Here is a 24,072-nt window from a genome sequence, read left to right as displayed (position 1 = left end):
GAAGTAAAGTAACAAGGCTAGTTGACATTTGCCGCTACTCTTGCTGGAAGGTATCCAACTAGTGTGATGTATTGTTGTCTTTGCAAGCCCAACTCACTGAAGATCACTCGCAAACTGATTCCACTCAAGAAGAGACGAAAATGTTCAATACAATATATTCAATTTAACTTGCAGGTACGTTGCTACATGTAGTATGGGACCCATATCAAATGCACAGACCTTGATGACGAGTGTCTGATGTTTATTTTCATATCCATGAAACATCAAACCATTAAAAAATTAAACTTAGGGTACAAATATGCATTAGAATGACTCAATGATTTACGATTTGATTGTTCTATCCCATCACTCTTGTGAATATGGAGTTAAATTAGAGTGATGAACCAGCTGTGAGAAACGGTTACATACAAGGAGCTATTGTTCAAATATCGATATTAAAATTGGAAAGATTATAACGGCAACATATTGCAGGCTACATATACAATTCAAACAGTCCGGCTGCTCTATAGTGTAATTTGAAATAATCGGAAAGCTAAATCAGAAACAAACCGGAAGAAGAAAGAAGATGAAACTGCGGTTCAACGTTTCTTGGCGTCCGCTGTTATTTGTTTGGCTAATGAAGCAAATGCGTTACATGGACAATATAATGAAATGTCACAAACCTGTAGGAAACAGAGAAGCCGTTGCGGGTACTGGTACTAATTGGGGAGCGAGACCCTCACTGGGAGGAAACAGTAAAAGAGGAGGTTGGCCCTTTTCCGCCATGTTGCGAGACTGCACACGTCAGGATTCTCCCTCGCCCAACAATTGATGGCGCCTTGTCTCTACGTGAGGAAAGACGGGACAAACTCACAAATGTTTTGGTTTGAGGTCAGAGGTTAACCAATCACGTGAAAAATTCCCGCCATACGGAAAGCGTTGGAACTGTCTGCTGTTTGTTTGAAATTATCTGTGAAAACATCGTATTGTTTATCATGCCAGGAATTGAAGACTGGTTGAATTGCCCTCTGGATATCGTCCAAAGAATATTCGGTAAGAAAATGTGACGCTTTGAGAAAAAAAATAATCATTTTTAAATCGCGGACTATACATAGCCGGTTTCAACTTTCATTGTCCCAAGATATTACAAGTAATGACACGACCTTGCAGCGGCGGTACAAATTCTACGTAATTTACTGTTCAGGCGGCGTTTTCGCGGGGATCTGTATGTCGTTTTTCATGGTAGTCTCCAAAAAAAAATTATGGATTTTAATTTGCCAAATCAGTTATTTGTAATTTTATGAATCTGTCAATTTCTTTCTATTTTTACTTTTATTCTTTGTGATGATAATAAATATTAGATTACCCGTTTACATTTGCAATACCGGCACATTTGAAATTACATTTTTTCTTTCATCTAGATTTTCGCAAAATCCAAAATAATTTATACTGCATATTTATGACGTGTGTGCAGATATTTAATATATTAATTCAATAAATTGTTGATTTGTGTCTCAATATGATTAGAATAATGTTGATGTATGTAATAATAATAAATTATAATAATCTTTATTGCATAATCGTATCCTTATTTGGATATTGATTCAGAAAAAAATTATAATAAAGATGAAAAACTGAGGAAGTAACAAAATTGATGTGCTAAAATTGAAAAGAATAATAAAAAAAAAGAAATAGTTTATTTAGGGGCAGTTGGTAGTTTTGAAATGATTTTTTCTGGCACTGAAACAATTATAGATGTAGCTTGCTAGTTTTGTTATTTTTTGGCTGATATTGCTTGTTGCATTGTATTCAATTTATTGGTATTTGTGTTGTTGCAATGTATTAAATTTAATTCCTTCAGCATTTCAGTTCTCTCATTTTCATACAGCTTGCATTCAAGTAAGAAATGCATTTCGTCTTCAATCTCATTTTGGTCGCAAGCAGTGCAATTTCTACCACTGCAAGGAATTTTTTTGTATCGTCATTTCTGTATTTCTAAATTCTCAATTTTGTTAATAGTGCTCTATGTTTTGTATTTGTTACTGTTGTTAGATAATTTGCATACTGGCAATTTTTCTTTCGCAGTCTATATGTACGCAGGGTTATTCTTTTGTTTTTATCATCGTCATGGATTTGTTCTTGACTCGTGTTTTCGAATAGTTTAATGCAAATTGTGTTAATTAGATTGGTGTTATAATTTGAACCATTATTTTCCCATGACTTGTCCATTTTTGATACCAGGTATCCAATTAAGTATGAATATTTTTAATCTGAATGCCTAGGTCATGCTCTCAACTCAAATATTTTCAATATATATTATGAGGTTATCCAGAGAATACTGCAAAGTATGCAGGAAAGTAGTTTGGTGATCAGATTGACTGTTGCGTACCAGAAGTTGCTGTGACCCAGACTACTTGAGTGCGTACTTTGCGGTGTTTTTGTGATAACCTTATTAATATGTATCTATTTCCTGCTTGTAGAGAGATTATAGGTTGAGTTGATGAGAAAAGTGTTGCCCTATGTGAACGTTTGTGTGAGTGACAGGTTTATATTTCCATTGTATGCTACATGTATGATGCTATCGCTTCTGTGTCCAATGTGAACATGGGAAAGTGTTCAAATGTGACGTCAAATAACCTGGAAGTTGACCAGGAACACATCAATGTTCGTGTACAGTCAAACCTGTCTATAGCGGCCACCCAAGGGACTTTGAAATTTTGGCCTTTATAGACAAGTGGCCTTTCTATACAGGTTCACTAATTTATTCATGAATATTAATTAGGCACTGAATCAATGTATTAAAACAGATCTCGCAACCTCATTTGACACATACTATTACACTACTGTACACAGTTTTCAAACACTTTATTGCAAATAAAAAATGTTGATTTTAAATTGTATTTACTATTATGTAATCTAAAATCATTACACAATAATGAGTAGTATGAAAATTAAGTATTTGAAGATTTGTACAGTAAAGTTCATGTTCAGCAGTAGTTTTAGTCTCATTTCCTACTAAAGAAATCACTCAGCTTGCTTTGCTTAGCTATTCTGTCTCTGGAGAAAGAGAAGGGAGAGGGACAGTTAGCAGTGCTTTATTGATCCCTACAACGTTATGTACAAGAACACTTATCTATTGTAGTGATGGATCTCCTTCCAGTTACGTGACAACTTGAAAGTTTCCTCCCCAATCACAATTCCCCAATCGAAATCTGTGCGACTTCCATGTTATTGTACTGATGCAACAATAGAAACATGTGAAATATGCCTGGCGACTTTAGCCAGTGAACTGAGGTCAATTTAACATCATTGTTAAAAGCATCTATCGTTAAATCGAGGCAGTAGCAACCGAGAAAACAAAATAGTTGAATGAATTTAGTTGGACAACGAGACGATACTGCACACACATTCCCTCACAGTGATCGATAGGCAGTAACGGACTCGGAAGCGACTTTTTGACCCGAGTTATCATAACCCCGGAAGAACAAGAAGGCACATGCGCAAGGCTAATTAGCATAATTTATTTGAATGGATAAACAACAGGCATGGCCGCTGCGTTGATTTTTTTTCCTTTTTGCTATCAGTTCCAGTTACATGCGTAATTATCGATATTTATAGGAGTTCAAAGTGAATAAGTAAGTAATCGATACTAAATAACAAGTGAGTTGTTATGTTTTTTTGTTGGTAATCAATTCGATCGGGAATTTACCGTCGGCATTCCGGATTCACCACACCAGCCACATGCACAGAGATCGTGACTGTGTCCCGGCGACTCACAAAACTTTTACGGGTCGTCAACATTGTGGTTGCTCGATTCATTTATTGAACAAAATTGTAAGTTATTCCCATGGTATACATATTTCAAGAAAACATTAATGACAGCATGTTTTTTTATCAAGACACTTTCAAATTCTTATGTTTTTGGCGTTCCATAGCCATCGGTACGGTGTGCTTGCCGTGGTAAACTGAATTATAAACAAGAATAAAACATAATTGCCGAAGCCATCGGTTAAATGAAAGGTGTGAAAACGTGCTAACTTTGTCCTTTGTGAGCTTATTACCGTACTTACATGTATTACCGTTAGCGCCCATGCCCGGGCAAGCGCCAACCCCCCACTTTTGCGCAATTTTTATATTTGGGGTCACATTCGGCAATGCGAGCAGGAACCAAACTACCGTACCACTCACGGTTATTATGCTATGAAATAAACTTTTTACATGCATATTTTAATAAATGTCGTTGATGCCCGGTAAAAACACCATGGGCTTATACTATGGGATGCCCTCAACTTGTTAAATGTCTAAAAACAGAGGGGTGGGCTTATACTCGGGAGGGGCTTATGCTCGGGGGAAGTACGGTATGTTCCAATTACAGGTTTATAAATTTAAATTATGCCATTTGAGACTGGTACCAATGTGTTTGAAATAGCCTGGCTACCATATCTGGATATGATATGCACTCCTGTAAATTACAGAGTTGAGTCAATGCATAATATTATCTGTATTTCATTTTTAACACCAAATTAGAAATGTAAAAATTCTACATGATTGGAATACAGTTTTTATTATCTATATATATTTATTATCTAGTATATTACATGTAAGTGCATTTTGTTTGTTCACATGTGCTTTTATTTTTATAGACACAAGAGAAGATTCTTCCTGGTTATTGACGTGATATTCAAACACTTTCATTTGTTTATATCATACCACACACTTAAAATAAAATTGCACAATGCAAATTGTTTTTGTTGTTGAAAACCTGTGGGTGGTTATACAAAGGTTCAAGTGCGAATATGTTTACAACGTGTTGGTCGGGTTAGACATGTGGTCGTTATGTCCAGTGTCTTTAACATGTAAATAATTGTGAAGGGACTTGTGAGTAGCGTCACAGAAATACAGACTTGGTTAGGTTTTGTGATAATCTTACAGTCACAACCTGTATACCATTTATTCCAAAACAACTCCAGTAAAATACACTGGTAAGAAAAATGTCCGACTGGAACAGGAACGCTGTAAAAAACAGAAATAGAACTGCATGCGAGCAGAAGTTAAACAAACACTGATTGGTCAATATCGACCATGTGCGGACGTAGATTGACCCTAATTAACATAATTTATGCATTTCACTTTGATATCGGCAGTATTACTGTTTGTCTGTACATCGAATATAACAATAATAACTCCGAATTTAATAACTATTAATGTTTGCGACATAACTGCGCTAGGGTGGTTGCTATGAGCAGGTGGTCGTTAACCCAGGTTTGATTGTATAAACATGCAAATTTTTGAAAAAAATTAATTAATTTCTTCACTTCACCCATATTTCCTGCCATGCCATGTACCATGTTTTCACCCTCTTCACATTGTCATTTCTGAAGTTTATAATTGAAACAATATTTGATTGCAGAGACGAATAATTCTGGATGGACGCAGGATGTGATAGATTACTTCAACAGAAGATTGCAGGACAAAAAAGCATTATCATGGGTAAAATTTCTTCAATATATAAATATTTTATAAGTGTCACTAGGCCCATCTACTGTAAAATACTTTATTTTAGCTGGAATTAATTTTCGCTGAAAAGATTTTTTGGGTTTTTTGTATGGAATTTATTTTCACTGATTTTTGACAAGTTGAATGTCAAATATAGGAAAAAAGGTATATTCACTGCAGTTTATTTTCACTGAATCATTCCTTCAGCGAAAATTAATTTCAAGCGAAATTAAAGTATTTTACGGTATACCAAAATGTCTTATTCTAATTATCATACATGTATTGTGTAAATTTGTAATTCTTTACTCGTACAGGTTAAATTTAAGGGAGTAGGGCAATGCATAATGGGAGAGAAATTCAATTTTGCATCTACTGAGCATGTGTACAATGAATTTTGGGAAAGAAATTCACACTGATGAGCTTAATACTATTAAAGCAACCCTGGAGCGGAAATAAATCTACTGTATATATGCAATGCTTTATGGGAGAGGAAATCACATTTTGCATCTACTGAGCTTATTACTGAACATGTGTGCAATGCATTATGGGAGAGAAGTTTGACACTACTGAGAATGTTTCTGATCACACAATTTATCATGGAAGAGTATTTCTCCATAAAATATTCATTAGAAACTCGCAAACATTGTCTTAGGATTCAAATACGTCTCCATCTTAAGAGGCTTAGCTGCTCTCTTACTGTTTCTCACTGGTGATTTTGCGTTGTTTCACATAGTAGTGTGCATCATGCATCATAATGTTCCCCAACACATGACTGATTTCAACAAAATTACTCTACCCTTAGTTTTTGCATCTCATTTTATGTAACATATTGCCTTGTGTAGTTTCACTTTGTCCATGCAGCTGTGTCTAAAACAATATTTTATTAAGATTTGTTCAAAATCACTACTATTGTTGCTTTAATATAATTTGTTTCTATCCTAGGTTCCTTCTTTGAATGACTCGGAGCTTCATGACTTAAAACCTAATACAATAGTGAAATACAGGTGTATGGTACAAGACATGTTTGACCCAGAATTTTATCTTGGTGTCTATGAAGTTTCAGATAAAAAGGCAGAGCAAACTGTAAGTAACCTAAAAGCATTATGTGCTTCATCTGGTAACACATTGGAGACTTCCTCATACTACTTTCATAAAACTTTCGCTTTTCAAATTCATGATACCATATTTGCCCTACTTGTTTGCACTTGTGCAAACAACAAAAAAGTACTTAGTCCAATAAACTGATCTACCGCAGGCTCTACAAGGCAACAATGTTTTAATTCATCTTACACTTGAATGATACCGTTAAAGTCCTAATATAAACCGCATACGTAATAGTAACCGCACCCCCAATTCCGGCTTCAGGGTTAAAGAGTTCTTAACAAAAATTGAAAACTTGAAAAGTACCTATTACTAACCGCACCCCCAATCCAACAAGACCGTGACTGACTTCATTGTTTCAACCAGCTGTTCCAAAACGGCATTGTTCCTAATCCTATTCATTTGTTTCGACAACATGCCTAAAAATATTCACACCTATTTATTGTTCAGCGGTGATAAGATGTCAGACCACAGACGGTCAGACAGGCAATGAAACTGCTTTTGTTCTGGCGGCGACCTCTGTCAATACTCTTTCTGAATACGTCTGTGTTTCGTAAGTTTTAGACAATGAGCTTTTATCACCGTAAAAGTGTTAAACTGAGCATTGAAGAATAATTTATCTTTCGAAAACAAATAATTTCTTGATTTAAAAAAAAAAAATCATGCCGTTTTCCCATGGAAATCAAAGGCAAAAGATCGCGCTACATTATCGGTAAATCTCTTCCGTGTTGCGTTCACCATGAGGTCGCTGAACTGTCATTAACATATTCAAATGAGCTATGTAATTTAGACACGTGGGCACCATCCAGCATTTTGATTGGTTAATTAGCGACTTGACCTATCCGGTCAATAATACGTCACCTGAGCATTCAAAAACATGCTGGATATCGTATCGGCTGTTTACATGTGACTGAAATCATTCGCTTACGGGGAAACCAAGTTGAATTTTACTTGCATTTTATAAAAATTCAACGAATTTATTTTTCGTGCGTTATTGTAATCACTACTTAATAATAATCACCAATATCAACACTTCGAAAACAAGTAAGTTATTCACTTGTGACCCGCAGCATGGCCGGATCGAGCTACCGTTATGTGATCATTTGCTACTAAGCTGTGCATTCGTGTTTTTATTTGAAACTTCTGTTAGAATATACTTTTCGTTACCAAGAAAATTAAAAAAATAAATGCATATTACATTAAAAATACTGAGTATTTGTTGTATCATGTGGATTTTTTTTTTGATTGACTGTAATTTTTCAACATTTCGTAACGCCTATTTTAGAACCAAAATAAGGCCTTTCACTCTTCCCCGACGCCTATTCAAGAGATTGTACGGTGTATTGTTTGTTTTGTGCATGTGTTGTAGACAAAAAAATGACCACGCCCATTTAGTGATTGCAATATGTACGTAATAGAAACCGCACCCCGAACTTGAGCTTTTGATCCCAATTTTTAAATTGATACATTGTAATATAAACCGCGGTTTATAATAGGACTTTAACGGTAATCATTTTCCAAAAGTCGTGCACTCAATTAACAGGAAAAGACTATTGTCATTCAATATAACATTGACTCCAGCTATTTGTTTATACTATTATTTTTCTTGCAGTATTTGAGAACTGGACGGTACCGTGACATTGCAGAGTGTTTACCTCATCAACATATTGAATTAGAATCTACAAGAAATGTAACCTTAGATAGACAGACATTATACTGTGTTCCCATTCCGGCAGAGACTGCATGGGTTAAACAAATATCCTTTGATTATGACATGCTTGTATATCTCTTACACGTTCAATGAAGAGGAATATATTCATTACCATTTCATTGGTTTAAACTGTTGAAACACACAGGTCGCTTCAATGCAGAAATATGCAACTAATACATAATAATTATTTGAATTGAAAATGTAAAAATTAAGTTCTTGCGTTAAAAATGCAAACTATCACATTGTCGCTTTTCTCTCTTTGCTGAGAGATTGTATAATATATTGTTGAAGAAATTTAAATGAACAACAAAGCTTAGAAATTATATATGTCGTAATCAACTGAATTGTGTTTACTTGGTGCAAAATTTCTTAACATTGCTTTAAGCTTTTTCTCGCACAAGCCAAGCCAAAGTGACTCCATCCACATCTTACAACATATCAAGACCGAAGCGATCCTTGGATTCGGAAGTTGGTGTCTCAGGAAACACTACCAATCTACTAAACAGTGGCAACTCAATAGCAAATGAGGAATTTGCTACCATGGAAACAGAAGGTGAAAGTTCAGAGAATAAGAGATCACGTACTTATGAAGAATCTGGCACCACTACAGCTAGTACTCCAAACTTGAACTTTCCTCTCCCAAATGAAGAGGGACCAGCGTGTCTTGTGAAAGTAAGTTCTTTTTTAGCTCCTCTGTCATTGTAGATGACAGAACAGAGCTGGTTCATATAGGTGATTATCTGTCCGTCATCAGACCTTTGTCAGATTTGTTCATTTAATGACAATATTATCTATTTTTGGTAAAAAAATGCTATTTTCCACTGCTTTGATTTGTTATATTTAAGTACTTTGGGCGCACCTCTATTAGATCTGTTCATTTCATGCAGATGTCATTGATTCTCTATTTTAGACAAAGTCCGGGAGGGGGCTTGTAATTTCTCCTTCGTCAGTCTATCAGTCCGTCGAGAGTGATTTCTTGGAGATAGCTGGACCGATTTTTTTGAAACTTAGTACAAAGACATAATAGTGCACGTCAATTTATTTTCCGATTCGATCAATTATGCCCGTCTTGCGGCCATTTTTAATGTCAAAATTCAGTCAAATTCGGTCCTTGTGTGTCCTTGTAAGATGGCTTGATCAATTTTGTTGAGACTTGTTACAAAGACAAAGGGACCACCCATACAGATGCACGTTGTTTTACTTTTTTGAAATGATCAAATATGGCTGACTGGCAGCCATTTTGATTGTTAATCATGGCTTTTGTCTGTCCATTGATATTTCTCAGAGATGCCTCGACTGATTTCAATGATACTAGGTACAAAGACACAGTGAGGACGTATACATCATATTCACTTGGATTTATTTCCTGATTTGATAAAATATGGCTGCCTGGTGGCCATTTTGAATGTCAAAATCCTGTAAAATCCAGTTTTTTGGGTGTGTCCATCATCATTTCTCGGAATTTTTGTTGATATTTTGTGAACTAATAGTCCAAATGTGACCAAAGTTGGTATAGATTTGATCTGTCAATATATGATATGTGCTATGCAATATTGAGTTGCAACTTGATTAACAAGCTCATTTGCATATTTAATTGATTTTGAATTTTTCTTAATATCTTGTGAACTAATTGTCCGAATGAGACCAAACTCGGTATTGACTTACTTGATCTGTCAATATAAGATGTGTGCTATGCAATATTGACTTAATTAATGAGCTAATTTGAATATTTAATTAATTTTGAATTTTTGTTAGTATCTTGTGAACTATAATAGTTAATGTATTTGCTATTTAATATTGACTCAACTGAATTTCTATTGATTATGAATTTTTGTTACAATTGATGCAAATTCTACCAAATTTAATAGAGATGTCCTAGCTGTTAACTTTGAGTAACATACTTTTGCGTTTCAACTTGATCTTCCTACCCGATCTTATAATTCATAGCCAACTATAATCACATCTGACAAGTGGGGGCTGTGTCATCTTCAGATGACTTGTTGGTAAAAATATTTTTTGAGTTCCACTTGAACACTACCAACCTGATTGCTTTGATGTTTGTGCATGATTTTAGTGAACAATTTGCTTGTTAAGTTGACATGTTCTCAACAGCCAGAACCAAAGTACTTTTTTGTGGGTTAACCATGTTTTGTCTAATGGGTGTACGTTGCTTGACTAAGCTATCACAATGTTCTTGTAGGACAGCGAAGCTATTTTGACTGCCAGATCGCTTGTTGAAATAATTTCATTACTGCTGAAGTTTTTACTGCTCACTGATGTACTTATCAAAATTATTCTTTTTTTGACAGATATATGATGGTTTTGATAATTTTCGTGTGAATGATGTGGTAGAATTTATCGGTGTTTTATCAATTGATCCAGCCTTAGCTACAGATACTCATCAACCTTCTTCGTAAGTATCCAAGAAATTGTCACCATAATTGCTCTATCTAGTGCATGCTCTTACATAATGGGCATATTTGTGGTTAAAATAAGTTGTTTTTTAAATATCAAGTATGTAACAAATTGTTCAGATTACATACTTTTATTGGAGATGTGCTTCTAATAGAGCAAACACAGTGGCGTCTTCTTTGTCCCCATTTAGATGTATTCTGAAAATGTGGGCTCTTATTTGGGTCCTGTCTGCCCGAAGCAATTTCTTGGACATGCTTTGGCTCATTGTTTTCAATGACAATACCTAATAGCATATATATGCATGAGAAGTTAATGTCCTGAGAAAAATAACTGACTGGCAGGCAGTTTGGACACCAAATCTTCAGATGAAGTCTGAAACAGAGACTAGTTTAGTTACTTTCTGTCAGTTCTGTGTAGTATCTCTGACACCCCTGGACCAATTGTCTTCAAACCTTGCACGTACTTAATATCTTGTCTGATACATACATATGCACATACTGTGATTTTGTGATTCGGACAAAGATAGCCTACTGGCTACCATTTTGTTGTAAAAGTACACTAAAATCAAGTATTTTAACATGTCAGGAACCAAATCTATTATGTGTTGGCCGATTTACTTCCAACTTGCAAGGATTAGCCATTTTGGGTCGTTTATATACATTATTTTGAATTGTAAATTCAACTCAAGATGGCTGACAGGTGGCCATTCTATTTTTGATAAATACTATTTCAGACATATCTTGAACATCTTTTGGGCAATTCACTTCAAACTTCATACATCTTGGCATAAGTATACACATACAATAATTTTATCATACAACAAAAGATAGGTGATTGCTGACCATTTTTGTTGTTAAAAAACACCCATATCACGAATATTGGATATGTGTTGTCAGATTTTCTTGAAACTTGGTGTAAGGATTAACCATTATAGTCAATGCACATCACTCCAATTTGTAAATTTGTCTCAAGATGTCCGACTGGCGACCATTTTTTTTTCGACAAATGAAGCTCAAGGCACTGTGAAATGACTAATTTTCACTGGGTTTAAATTTCACTGATTTATCACTTCAGGCATATTCACTGGGTTTTAATTTAGCGCATTTTCCAGTCAGCGAAATAAGCAAAATTAAAACCCAGTGATTAATTAATTCTTGTACAGTACTCGGCTTAGCTCGTCCTGGAAAATAATGCGAATGACAATTTTAGTTCATCATGTGCCAGATATTATGAATATATTATTGTCTTTGAAAACTACTGAACTTGGCTGCATTCCATGATGTCTATCCCAATAACTTCCATGTTGTTTTAGGGCGCCCAGCTTTGCTTCAGCCTTCTTCCATTTATTTACCTTCTTCTAGTTATCTTCCATTCTTCCATTTCCACCTCCTGCATTTGATTTGAGTATGTCACCAATGTAATTTTAATTCAAAGAGGCATGTCAGAGGAAAGCTGACTGAATGCAATATCCATAATCATTTCAGTAGATGTAGTTTGAAGTGATTTAGCCAAGGTAATAGACTTAAAAATATCCAAATCCCATCTCTGAAGTATTTTTATCTTATTGGGCCTCACACTCATGAATTTATTAATTGTGAATTGGGTCCAACTAAAATGAGTTTATGTTTAATTACTACTTTCAGCATTATCGTACATTGAATTATTAAATAGGATTATAATAATTTTTTTCAGGGATATTACCTCATCATTTGTTGATCCAAGTGAAGCCATGGAAGGTGTTGAAGAACGTCATGCACATTCACCCCCGCCATCACTAGTACCAAGATTACATGCTATAATAGTCAATAAGTTACAACATAATAATCCTTTATTACCTCAAAATATTAAAACTGAAGAGGCACACACTGGTAAGTAGTCACAAATAAGTACTATGAATGAATTGACGGCTTTCGTTATGTTATTTATAATGCCCTAGTAAGAGTGATTTAAAATTACCAGCATGCCAAAAAAACACACAACCAGTATTCGGCCTAGTGCCAGTATTCTCCATGACTTGTTCAGTGATGCTGCCAGGTGGCGTATGCTTTAAAAGAATTGATGATATTTAAAGGAAAAATCGAGGCTAAAAACCTTGTGCTCTCAGATGAAAAAGCATGGGAAATGCAAGAAAAGTCACACTTTACCCACAATCCCTTGCTGGAGAATCATTATGGCGGACTCTGATGAAAGTTGAATATCTAGAGTGAAAAGTGATATAAAAAAGCTGTAAATTGCATTCTCATACATTTGTGGAACTTTTTAATCTGGGAGTATTATGTTGTTTGTCTTGACTTCTTCTTTAACTTGCTTTTCTAGAAAACAGAAAATTTGCTTAAGAGGAGGAACACTACCAATTTCATGAATCGATCTTTCAAAATTGACAATGTTTACAATAAAAAATATAGTTAGTGTATACCATTTGCATTCATTTGACAATTCAGTTCAAGATGGCCAGATGGTGGCCATTTTAGTCTTGCGAATTCATCAAAATCAAGCATCTGTCATTCCGGAACCAGATTTCCAGTCTTGAATGGATGTTTCATTCAAACTTGGTACAAACAATATTGGACTCAAAGAAAATATGGCTGATTGGTGGCCATTTTGTTTTAGTGAATGCAGTTTTGGAGTCATATCTCTGAAATTCTGACTATTTATGCTCAAATTTCTTCAACTTGAATACTCGCAGGGACTATGTAATTTTTCTATTTCATATTTTCTAGTTATACAGAATACATTATCAGAGGCTGTTTCCATTAGACAAGATTTGATTACAATGTTTCAACAAGTACTGTATGGTGATAGTTTAGCAGCTGAGTATCTGCTTCTTCATCTTGTATCATCAGTGTAAGTATGATATTTAATATTCAAAAATTTCATTTATTTCGTTTGTACATCTCATTTGTTAAATGTTCTTTGGATGTCCATTGTGAGCCAAAGCCACTGGAAGTTGGGAAAATTATATAGCAAGAGCAAATGTACTGTAAAAGGATTGCATGTGGAACATAATGCATGTGGAGAAATGCATTTTTTGAAAATAGCAAAATGGTAAACATTAATGAAGTGATCACGAAAAACAAACTACTTGTATGCCTTGCATGCACTTTAAATGGAACCAACTAGGTTCCTGACCAGTGAGGTAGAGTACAGCATGAGCTTTGGCTTCTTTTCACTACAGCATTGCTTCAGTTTAGCATAAACACAAGTCAGTTTGTATATCATTGTGATAAACTTCTTATTTGGGTAGTGTGAAGACCCTAGTATAATACCATTTCAGTCAACAACCAACCAATGATCAGACATGTAGTTCACAATATAATAACTCTTTATTAATACCGAGTTAATGGAAGCATCGTCTCGCAAGTCAATCATAGCATTAGACAACCTAAATACAAGATTACTAGCCCTGAAATAGGCCGTGACTCGTATATCATAAGGAGGTTGGTTTTCATCTTGGAGAGCCAATGAAACATTTCTAAATGGTATATTCTAACTGTCCTCTACCATACATGGCTATGTGACATCAAGTAAATCTTGGTTAATCAACTTGACTCTTAATAAGAGGTTTATGAGTTCCTGTAGGAAGTCTAAGTGTTCTAAACTAAATAGAAGCCCATATGTTTCCTGGTCTGTATCCTCTGGGAAGGTCAAGTTTCTCTCATTAAACTGTGCGTGACCAACATCCACACATGGACTTGCACTTAACACTATTCAGCTCTGAAAAATATCATGACAATCATAAAAAAACACCAAATATTCAAGTACAGTGACCTTGAGTTGACTGGAATGGGATGTATCATTTTCAGCAAAATTCTGACTTGACATGAATTTTTACCTAGAGTGGAATGGAATATTTGATGTTGAATGACATGAATATAAAAGACAAAAATAGTATGCAAAGTAATTTGGCGTGATGTCTCGGTTTCCTGTTGTGACTGTTTACTATACACTGTATACTCAGCGGAGAACATTGATTGAGTGAATTAATACAACGTATTTCCACATCTCATGATCTGAATTAAATCTAACGTTACATGCCTATTTGTTATTTCTCTGTGTGAGGTATGACAGTGTATAGTTTAGTTACCAAGTGAAATATCCAAATGCCGCCAACTGCAACGTAGCTTCAAGTTGTTCGGTAACAATTTTAACCGTCCTGGTGTTTTTGAAATTTTGCATTGTCAATCTCGCCCTTTCAATCACTGATATTGTAACAGTTTTCTTTTCAATTATAATTTATTCGATCAAGTTGTTTCAAATAAGGTAAACAATGATAATTTCGTACTGTCCAGTGATGAAGTCCAACCGTAAAAAATTGACCGCCCAGCACAAAATTATATTAAATGCTGACCATGTATTTTTCTTAGACCCAATAAATTACTTTCACATATACTTGTATGTAAACCCTGTTCCACAACTGTGATGTGATATGCATATTACAGCTCAAACCTTATTCCAAATACTAAACACTGTTTGCAGATATGCAAGAAGAGATGTACTAGCATTGGGAAAGTTTTCGATGAATTTAACTGGGTGTCCTGTAGGAACGTGTTTCACTGAAGAGTTGTACCAACTTGTCGAAGAATTATTCACGAAGGTAAGAAAACTCATTGCATACCATAGTTGCTTAAAAAGTAAATTTGTTTGATAAAATTCTTGTTTTGAGATACATTGCTTTACTTCATGTGTGTTTGTCATTGGTTTTAGGTTCATTACTTACCGATGACACTGACTAACATGAACACATTGAAGTTTATTCCAAAGAAGGATTATTCAGCCAATCGGTTATTAAGTGGAATGTTACAATTAAGTGAAAGAACACATCTTATAGTTGATGAGACTGCGCTGCAACCTGGACAGCTAGATTCAAATGGTAAGAATTTGGACTTTTATAAAATATTTTATAAAAACAAAGATGAAGAATGAATAATGAGTGAATCTTAATGCAATGTCATATATGCCATAAAGTAAAACATAACCATTTGATTAAGACAAAATCTATTTTAATTTGAGGTAATAAAACAATTTGTATAACTAAAAAAATTGGGGTGTAGATTATTTTTAAAATTACTGTACAACAGTAATTTGCCCTATAACACACAGAACTTGTTCTCATGGGAAAACTCTTGAGTGTTCAGTTTGAACTCGTCACATTCAGGGAAACTGTATTGAGCAACCATAAACTGGATGTTATTTTCCATTTAACTGACTATATTCAAAGAATAATTATATACCGGTAAATGTATTCATACCATTTTTTGCATAAACCACATTTTAAAATGATATGCCATTAAAACGTCTCTTCATTCCATATACAGGTGTACACAATGTGACTGCACTGGGCAATGTCTTGTCATGGCAGAAAATAGATTATGATTTTAATTTCCACAGAGCAGAGTTTCCAACTAACCTTGTTGTCTTAGTACTGTCGGAAGGGAAGTCACTTCTACCTGTAAGTTGTATTGTGATTAAAACTATGAGTTATCGTTTAAATATTGACAGGCACTGTAATCAAAATAAGTGCTGTTTCCTGCTTTTAGGGTAATTATTGTCAAATGAATTTCATTTAAGTTCATGAATATAGTTTTAAAATAATTTCTTTAGATAAGATAAGCAAAGACTATTAAAGGGGAAGTCAAGCCAAACAACATAATGCTCCATAAAGAAAGACCGCCACAAATGCAGAAGAATGCTATTTACATTTTTTTATATCACTTTTCATTCTCTAGATATCTAGATCAACTTTTCATCAGTATTATGATTTTTCAGCAAAGGATTGTGGGTATAGTGACATCATATCCACTATTTATCTACCGGTATAACATGAGAAATACAGATGCAAATTTTTTCAAAATTTCAGTGTGCATATTACTCATGTATATAATTATGGTAATGGGAATTAGAATGTCACAAATACACAAAGTGAAAATATTCCCAAAAACAATAAAAATCATTATTTCAATCGTTTTGTGGTTAACAGGTTATATATCACCCATATAACCTACTCACATTGATAAATTGTATACAATGTAAGGACATTTGAGCATTTGGTAGATAAACACAAAAATTATATTTACAGTTCTGTTGTCATGACAACTATTTTATATGCATGTTTGGCACCGGAACATGCATGCTACCAATCTCTAAACTTTCAGCCAATTTGAAGTTCAACTTTTGAATTTGTAGATGAAATCATTTTCTCAATTTCTGACAACAGTGGCGATGATGTCATACTTTACCCATAGTCCTTTGCTGAAGAATCAAGATGGTGGACTACATAAATAAATGAAAAGTTAAATACTGTAAAAGGATTAATTATTCAATGGGTTTTAATTTTGCTTATTTCGCTGACTGGAAAATGCGCTAAATTAAAACCCAGTGAATATGTAAAATTTAGCATAGAACATATTATCTAAATGATAAAACCTTGAATTTAAAATCCATTGAATATGCCTGAAATGGTAAATCAGCAAAATTTAAACCCAATGAAAATTAGTCATTTTACAGTATCTAGAGAATGAAGTGATATGAAAAAGCTGTAACTTGCATGTTCTTACATTTGCCAAGCATTTTCATCTGGAAGTATTATGTTGTTAGACTTGACTTTCCCTTTAAAAGTCAATGCAAAAAAAAGTGCAAAGCAAAATAAAATGTTACAGTGGTTCATCACACCACTGATTCATACTAAAAAACTGAAACTGAACAAGGACCGTCATGGTACTTCAGGAGCAACACAACAGCCCTTGCCGAGAATGCCTGATAGTATTTGTAGACAGACATGTCAATAATATCCTGATGGGAGATTCAAGTTCAACAGGACAATCATTGCAAAATAACATTTTTATAGATCAAAAATCCAAGGATGAATTTCTTGAATAGTTAAAGCGCTAGTTATTTTGTTGGCTTGATTTGCCTTATACTGGATTCTGCCGTAAATTCGTCCATCTGAAAAATCGCCCTTCGCAATTTCACAGCTGGTGGGCCCTTATTTGGGGTTCAAAATTTACAAAAAAATCATGAAATATTTTCTGTTGACTTCTATTTTTATTGAAAATTCAACTACGTCGACTTTCAATGCCGACAGTTGGGCCACCCAAGAAGGAAGAAACTTTTGCAGAAGCTACTAGTAATCTAAAATTTTATACATTTTTTTTCTTGATGAATTAAAAAGTAAGGCCGCCTAAAATTTCATTACAATTTCACCCAGCGTCTTTTTTTTATTTAATTGGTAATGAGTATATTCTAAACAAAGTTTCAAATAAAAACTAGCATAACTGCAATGCAGCAAATGATTGGTTGCGCAATCCGGTCATGCTGTGTTTCACAATTGTTAGTTATTACTCAGCAGTTATTATAATAATGTACAAAAAATAAATTTGTTGAATTGCTATGAAATGCAAATAAAATTCAACTTAGTTTCATCGTAAGCAAATGATTCCGGTCGCATATAAACGCTCAATGCTGTAGGGTATCCGCCATGTCCTTTCTCTTGCACGAGTTGATCGAATGGGTCAAATCGCTAATTAACCAATCAAAATCCTGGATGATGCCACTTGTGTTCAGATTACTATAGCTCATTTAAACATGTTAATGTTATTGAACGCAACGTGGAAGAGATTTGCCAATGTTGTAGTACGATCTTTGGCTTGGATTTTTTTTTTTCAAATCAAAAAAATAGTTGTTTTCAAAAGATAAACTGAGCATTAGAAGAAGAATTTAACATTGTTTAGGGGAGAGTAGGAAATCAAACGGGCAGTCATAACCGCGGTGGTGGTGGGTGCTCGCCGGTCAACCGCATTTTATGCAAATTTATGCATAGATTCCATGACACCGGCTGACCGCCATCTGCGGTAGGCTCGCACAGCAATTCACACTTATTGTCAAGACCATCAATGAACACAAAGAACTGGAAAATTAAAAGAATCACAAAGTTCCAATGAAAAATTAAACCAATTTGGCTGAGCCAAAATCTTGGAAACTAGTCTATATAATAGTTGACATTATTTTATTTGCCTGAGCCTTGGAATAAAATTCACAAAACGATCCAGAAAGATGTAGAGATCAACATAATATAAAATATGATCGCATTATTTTGTGAATATACATCATGCATGGTCTCAGAAAATGTTTAGAAAGATTAATGTTTCGCGTAGACCAAATATAATCACGCATAAGTATAAATTCAAAGTGTTTTAATACATTGGTGAGAGGTCGCATTTTACATGAACAAGAACATGCACTAAGAAGGAAAAGCAAGCCAAAGTCGAAACAGGATGTATCATGGACTTGGTACAACATGCACTGCGACAATTGAGTGATCGTCGACATCATTTTGGGGCACAATTGAACTTCAAGCACTTTGCGAAACTTACTACGCGGTGATGCTGACATCAAGTGTGTGTTGACCGAAGTTTGACCACCAAGTCACGCACTGAACTGGCGCATTACCTTAGCAACCCTTTTTCTCTTGGTCCGCACGTCAATCTAGTAAAATTGTTATTATATCCGGCGGTACTGTAATAACACAACTTGTATCCTACCGTACTCTGTATCGGCTTTGAATATTTCAACATCGTTTACTTAATGTGCTGATTTTCTAATAACGCAAATATGTTTTAGGGGAAACGGGCGGTTCACCGCGGTAATCACCGCGGTTCTCCGTGGTACACTGGGGAGAGCCGCGGACTGCTTATAATTAGGGGTCTCTACCGCTGTACTGGTAAGTATCGGTTGCAACCGCGGTCGTAGGAAAGGTGTGAAATACGTACTTAACAGTTTCCTTTGTGATTCCACAAGTCTTTGTTTCAAATAGCTGTTTTTAAATCGAGCAGGTTACGAGCATCGCTGGCATGGAAATACTAAACAGGTTAATGATTGTCTTGAATTTTCCTGTTTTGTCCATCTCGTGTAAATTAGTAAATATTTATATAATATATATATATATTTACTATATATGTATATGAGATATTGTCATAACGTTCAATTCTTGTTGCTGCGCAATAACCATTTATCCAAGTATTTTGTTTAAAGTTGGTACACTCTTTGTGTTAACAACTTTTACATGAATTCAAAAAGTGTGAAACTCGATAAATACAGTAAAAGCTTTGCTTATAAACATATTTATAACAAATTTTAAATGCTGATCATTAGCTTTCATTCAATCCAATATTTATTAGTCATTGGCTCATGAGCTTGCCGATTGGATAATGTCTTGATATCAATTCTGGAATGGTCAATTTGAATTTTATCTTATTTGATTTATGAAAATGTATATTAAAACATTTGTAATGACCACAGCTATATGCCTTTCACTATATTGAACAGCGACTTGCTAAATTACAATCCATTGTTACCGTTAAAGTCTTAAAAATTGGTTAAAAAGTTCGGGGTGCCATTTCTATTACTTACATATTGCAATCACTAAATGGGCCCACAACACATGCACAAAACAAACTATACACAATCTCTTGAATAGGCGACAGGGAAGAGTGAAAGGCCTTACTTTGGTTCTTAAATTGGCATTACGAAATGTTGAAAAAAAACAGTCAATCAAAAAAACTGTCCACATGATAAAAAAATACTCATGGAAGACAAATTGTGGTACCAAACAAAAATAACACATGGTTTACGGTGATTACACACATCACACAGCTGGCTAGAAAAATTAAATAGTGTAACGTGCACGTTGGTTTTGACTGCCTATTTACGGTGTAAAGTTATCGCCATCTTGGAGTTGTAAGGCTTCGTCCTGACAACTGTGCTCATTAGCATAGGCGGCAGCTTCAAAGCGAGTGGAACGCGAAGTACTTTTCACGCGTTCTGCAACGAATGTTGTACGTCAGCTTTGACTTTGTTGAGTGCATCAGGGAAAATAATTTGCATGCAGTGAAAAAAAAATCATTCAGTTGTTTGCAATCGTCTGCCTTTGTTTAGATTATAAACGGACTCCAAACTTGTGGTCTACGATCGATTAGCTGGTATTTTAACCAGAAATGAAATACTTTGTAACAGTTGTGAAAAGTAAACAAAAATGGCGTTGGTTTGTGGTATGAATGGATATTTTTGTATCATAATTTTCGAAGTATTACTGAAAATTATGTTTTTTTTTTTTTTAAATAAACGCAAAATTTCGGTGGTCCATATTGTTCTTAATGTAGCAGGAGGGGAATTTTTTTTTTATCTTGATTTTTCAATAATTGAAAATTTGTACCTTGATTCATCATCCCAGCTTTTCGAAATTTCGGAAAGACCAGCGCTCAAGCGCTAACACTACTACCGTTTCGTTAATATTTGCATAATGTTTCTAACATGTACATGTATATGTATACATTGTACTACCGGTAATACTCTGTTGTTAACGATTCTGATAGAACGGGTGACAAGCTTCCTGTCGCAAACAATGCATATTTATCTAACGTCCATTGTCAGCATTATTATCAGTCAAGACTTCGTCTGGGAAATCGTTTTATTTTCTAAGTCTATATTCTATTTTAATAACACCATCTTACTAACGCAATGACGCTGTAAAAAAAAAGCAAAGACGCCAATGACAAGACGAGGCAAAGAAAAATCTGCAACTATGGGTCATATTTACTAATTTAGACTTGCCTACAGCCTGTCGTGATTCCGATATATAATTACAGGACTTCACCCTCGTTTACGCAATTTATATTTATTTTTCAAGAATTTTTCATCTAGGTCATATTATGACCAACCTCGCGAGTGGTTCGAAAGGAACGACTAGGCTGAAATATTCGCATCAACGCGAAAGACTTTTAACTACTTAACCGATGACGACACCGATACGCGAGACCGTTGAGGGTCGGTGATTAGACGAGGAAGTGAGTCCAGGAAATCTGTTGCTCGTCGACATCGGCCAAATAAACAAAGCCATCGTTCTGTTTATGCAGAGAGCGTGACACTGCTGTTTTAGTTTTCTATCTTCAGCAGTAGTTTCAATCCATTCACATTGCTTTACGTTTTTGTTCTCTTAATATTCTTAATAATAAACGATATTGATTGCCGAGAAACAGTTTGACCCGCTACATGCTTTATTTGGGAATTTAAAGTGATGAATATAGTCATAACAAATTATACTTGCTAATGAAAAAAAAAATAACGTAACATCGTGTGAAACGTACTTCGCGCTCTACTTGCTTTAAAGCTGCCGCCTATGCTAATGAGCATTGTTGCGGACGAAGCCTTACAACTTCAAGATGGCGTTGTTACCAGCTCCCTGATGTTACACCGTAATAAGGCAGCCAACACCAACGTGCATGTGTTTTGTAACCCCTTTCATCCCCTCCGGGGGAAGTTATATATGTTAATAAATCAATGTTAAATACTTGCTGATTACCGAAACGTGCAGCATGTCGTCGGTAAATACTTGTTTACCGTAGTTTGCGAGCAGTCGGCGAAATAACCATTTAAAACTAAACATTTCCATAAGGCATGCTGTGTTACCCGTACATCGATCAACCATTGAGATTCACGCTTTTCGACCAACCAACCAATGGGAATCGTGCTCTTCGCAGAGTGACACTGCGATCCTGTCGCAGAGTGCAATAATCGACATTCGGTGAGTCGCACAATCACGTCGCAGAGTTTGTTTTTAGAACCCCATACATACCTCAATATCCGCCATGTTTTTGAATGCACGCGTGACGTGTTTATTGACCGGACAGGTCAAGTCGCTAATTAACCAATCAAAATGCTAGATGATGCCCATGTGTCTAAATTACATAGCTCATTCAAATATGTTAATGACAGTTCAGCGACCTCATGGTGAACGCAAAACGGAAGAGATTTACCGACAATGAAGTGTGTTCTTTTGGCTTTGATTTCCATGGGGAAAATGGCATGATTTTTTTTTAAATAAAGAAATTATTTGTACATTGAAGAAGAATTTAACACTTTGATGGTGATAACAGCTCATTGTCGAAACACAGACGTATTCAGGTTGCCGCCATAACAAAAACAGTTTCATTGTGTGTCTGACATCTTATCACCGCTAACAATAAATAGGTTTGAATATTTTTAGGCGCATTGTCGAAACAAATGAATAGGATTATGAACAATGCTTTGGACCAGCTGGTTGGAACAATGAAGTCAGTCATGGTCTTGTTGAATTGGGGGTGCAGTTAGTAATAGGTACTTTTCATGTTTTCAATTTTTGTTAAGAATTCTTTAACCCCAAAGCCGGAATTGGGGGTGCGGTTAATATTACGTATGCGGTTTATTTTAGGACTTTAACGGTATTCTTCAATTATATTAATGTTTTAAGAACAGTAGACATACAGTACAGTTCTCGCGGAAGCTTTGGCTTCACTTCAGCGTCAGCTTTGCTTCAGCATCGCATCGTTATGGCATTGTTATGACTTCATCGTCGCATCAATGTCGCGACATTACAAAGTAAGGCGATTATCGCTTCGCTTCATTGTGGCCTCATTATGGCGACAATGTGGCATCAGCATCGCTTCATCAAACAAAGAAGTACTGTACTCATTTCCCCCAAACCTCTCGACCGCTTCCGCTTTTGACCGGTCAATTTCCGTTTTATTTTCGACCGTGCAAAAATTCGGACTGCTAAAAATTTTCTGGTTTTTATAGATCACGGTTACTAGTTTAGTAACCGTGCATAGATGTTGAACAACCGTCAAAAGTTCAAATACTTTTTGTTTTAACTATCTATAATTATTTGCACGCAATCTGACCCTTTGACCTAGATTTGGCTGGGATTGAATATTTTATTTTAGACAATATTCCGACGTGACGCACTGCTACAAAATGTATTTCAACAGAAGTACAACATGGTTGTCTGGGTTTCTTTTCCTGATTGTGTTGAGTTTACGATTTGTATAATTATTGTTGTTTCCCCCCAAGCAGAAGACAAGCGGAAGGACCATGAAGCTAAATAGAATTCCCACGCATGGACGTGGACTGAGTGAAAGAAAATATTTCTAAGGCTGAAATAAAAATGACCTACTATTACTCCTCTTTGTGTTTTTGTCAATTTTGCATATATTTGGTATGACCATATGATCGTAAATACCTAGAAAAATCTCGTCTTTCGTTAATAATTTCATTTGTTTGAAATATCTACCGACCGTAATTCCAAACGGTCCTGACGTCCGTCATTCATCTCAATCGGCATTTATTTATCGCAATTCATGGGGATCATGCCCCGTAATTTGCGGGCTGTACAACCAAATAATTAAACGAGTACTATTTATTGTATTTTTGTTTTACCTCGCGAAACTACAACAGAGCGTAGAGTTGTCGCGGTTAAATAGTCGCCTTGAAATCGATGGAACTTCAACTACTAGTATCCATTTCTCACCTTGAAATAAAAAAATTCGAAGAGCATCGGGGGA

At 35.2% G+C, this 24,072-nt stretch overlaps 2 protein-coding genes across 4 annotated transcripts in view; one reads left to right on the top strand and one right to left on the bottom strand.

Annotated features, from left to right (window-relative positions):
* LOC100375485 (triacylglycerol hydrolase DDHD2-like) overlaps nt 1-831 on the bottom strand; it is a 29,645-nt gene extending 28,814 nt beyond the window's left edge. Inside the window, exon 1 of one of the 2 annotated variants that reach the window (XM_085504345.1) lies at nt 663-831. In XM_085504345.1, the coding sequence (XP_085360471.1) occupies nt 663-765 (103 nt within the window). In that variant the 5' untranslated portion in view covers nt 766-831. The remainder of the gene's footprint in view (nt 1-662) is intronic. The other variant, XM_085504346.1, reaches the window with a different exon arrangement.
* A 44-nt stretch (nt 832-875) lies between these two features.
* Nucleotides 876-24,072, top strand: part of LOC102810402 (mini-chromosome maintenance complex-binding protein-like) — a 66,135-nt gene continuing 42,938 nt past the window's right edge. The window contains exons 1-11 of one of the 2 annotated variants that reach the window (XM_085504343.1): nt 876-1,032; nt 5,390-5,469; nt 6,418-6,558; nt 8,189-8,332; nt 8,672-8,959; nt 10,597-10,700; nt 12,395-12,570; nt 13,423-13,546; nt 15,179-15,296; nt 15,407-15,572; nt 16,018-16,151. In XM_085504343.1, coding sequence (XP_085360469.1) covers nt 975-1,032; nt 5,390-5,469; nt 6,418-6,558; nt 8,189-8,332; nt 8,672-8,959; nt 10,597-10,700; nt 12,395-12,570; nt 13,423-13,546; nt 15,179-15,296; nt 15,407-15,572; nt 16,018-16,151 — 1,533 coding nt within the window. In that variant the 5' untranslated portion in view covers nt 876-974. Of the gene's footprint in view, nt 1,033-3,511; nt 3,615-5,389; nt 5,470-6,417; nt 6,559-8,188; nt 8,333-8,671; nt 8,960-10,596; nt 10,701-12,394; nt 12,571-13,422; nt 13,547-15,178; nt 15,297-15,406; nt 15,573-16,017; nt 16,152-24,072 lie in introns of those variants that run through there. The other variant, XM_085504344.1, reaches the window with a different exon arrangement.

Source organism: Saccoglossus kowalevskii, chromosome 10, assembly GCF_978046115.1.
Source record: "Saccoglossus kowalevskii chromosome 10, keSacKowa6.1, whole genome shotgun sequence".
Taxonomy (NCBI): domain Eukaryota; kingdom Metazoa; phylum Hemichordata; class Enteropneusta; family Harrimaniidae; genus Saccoglossus; species Saccoglossus kowalevskii.
This window is presented reverse-complemented; position numbering and strand designations above follow the sequence as displayed.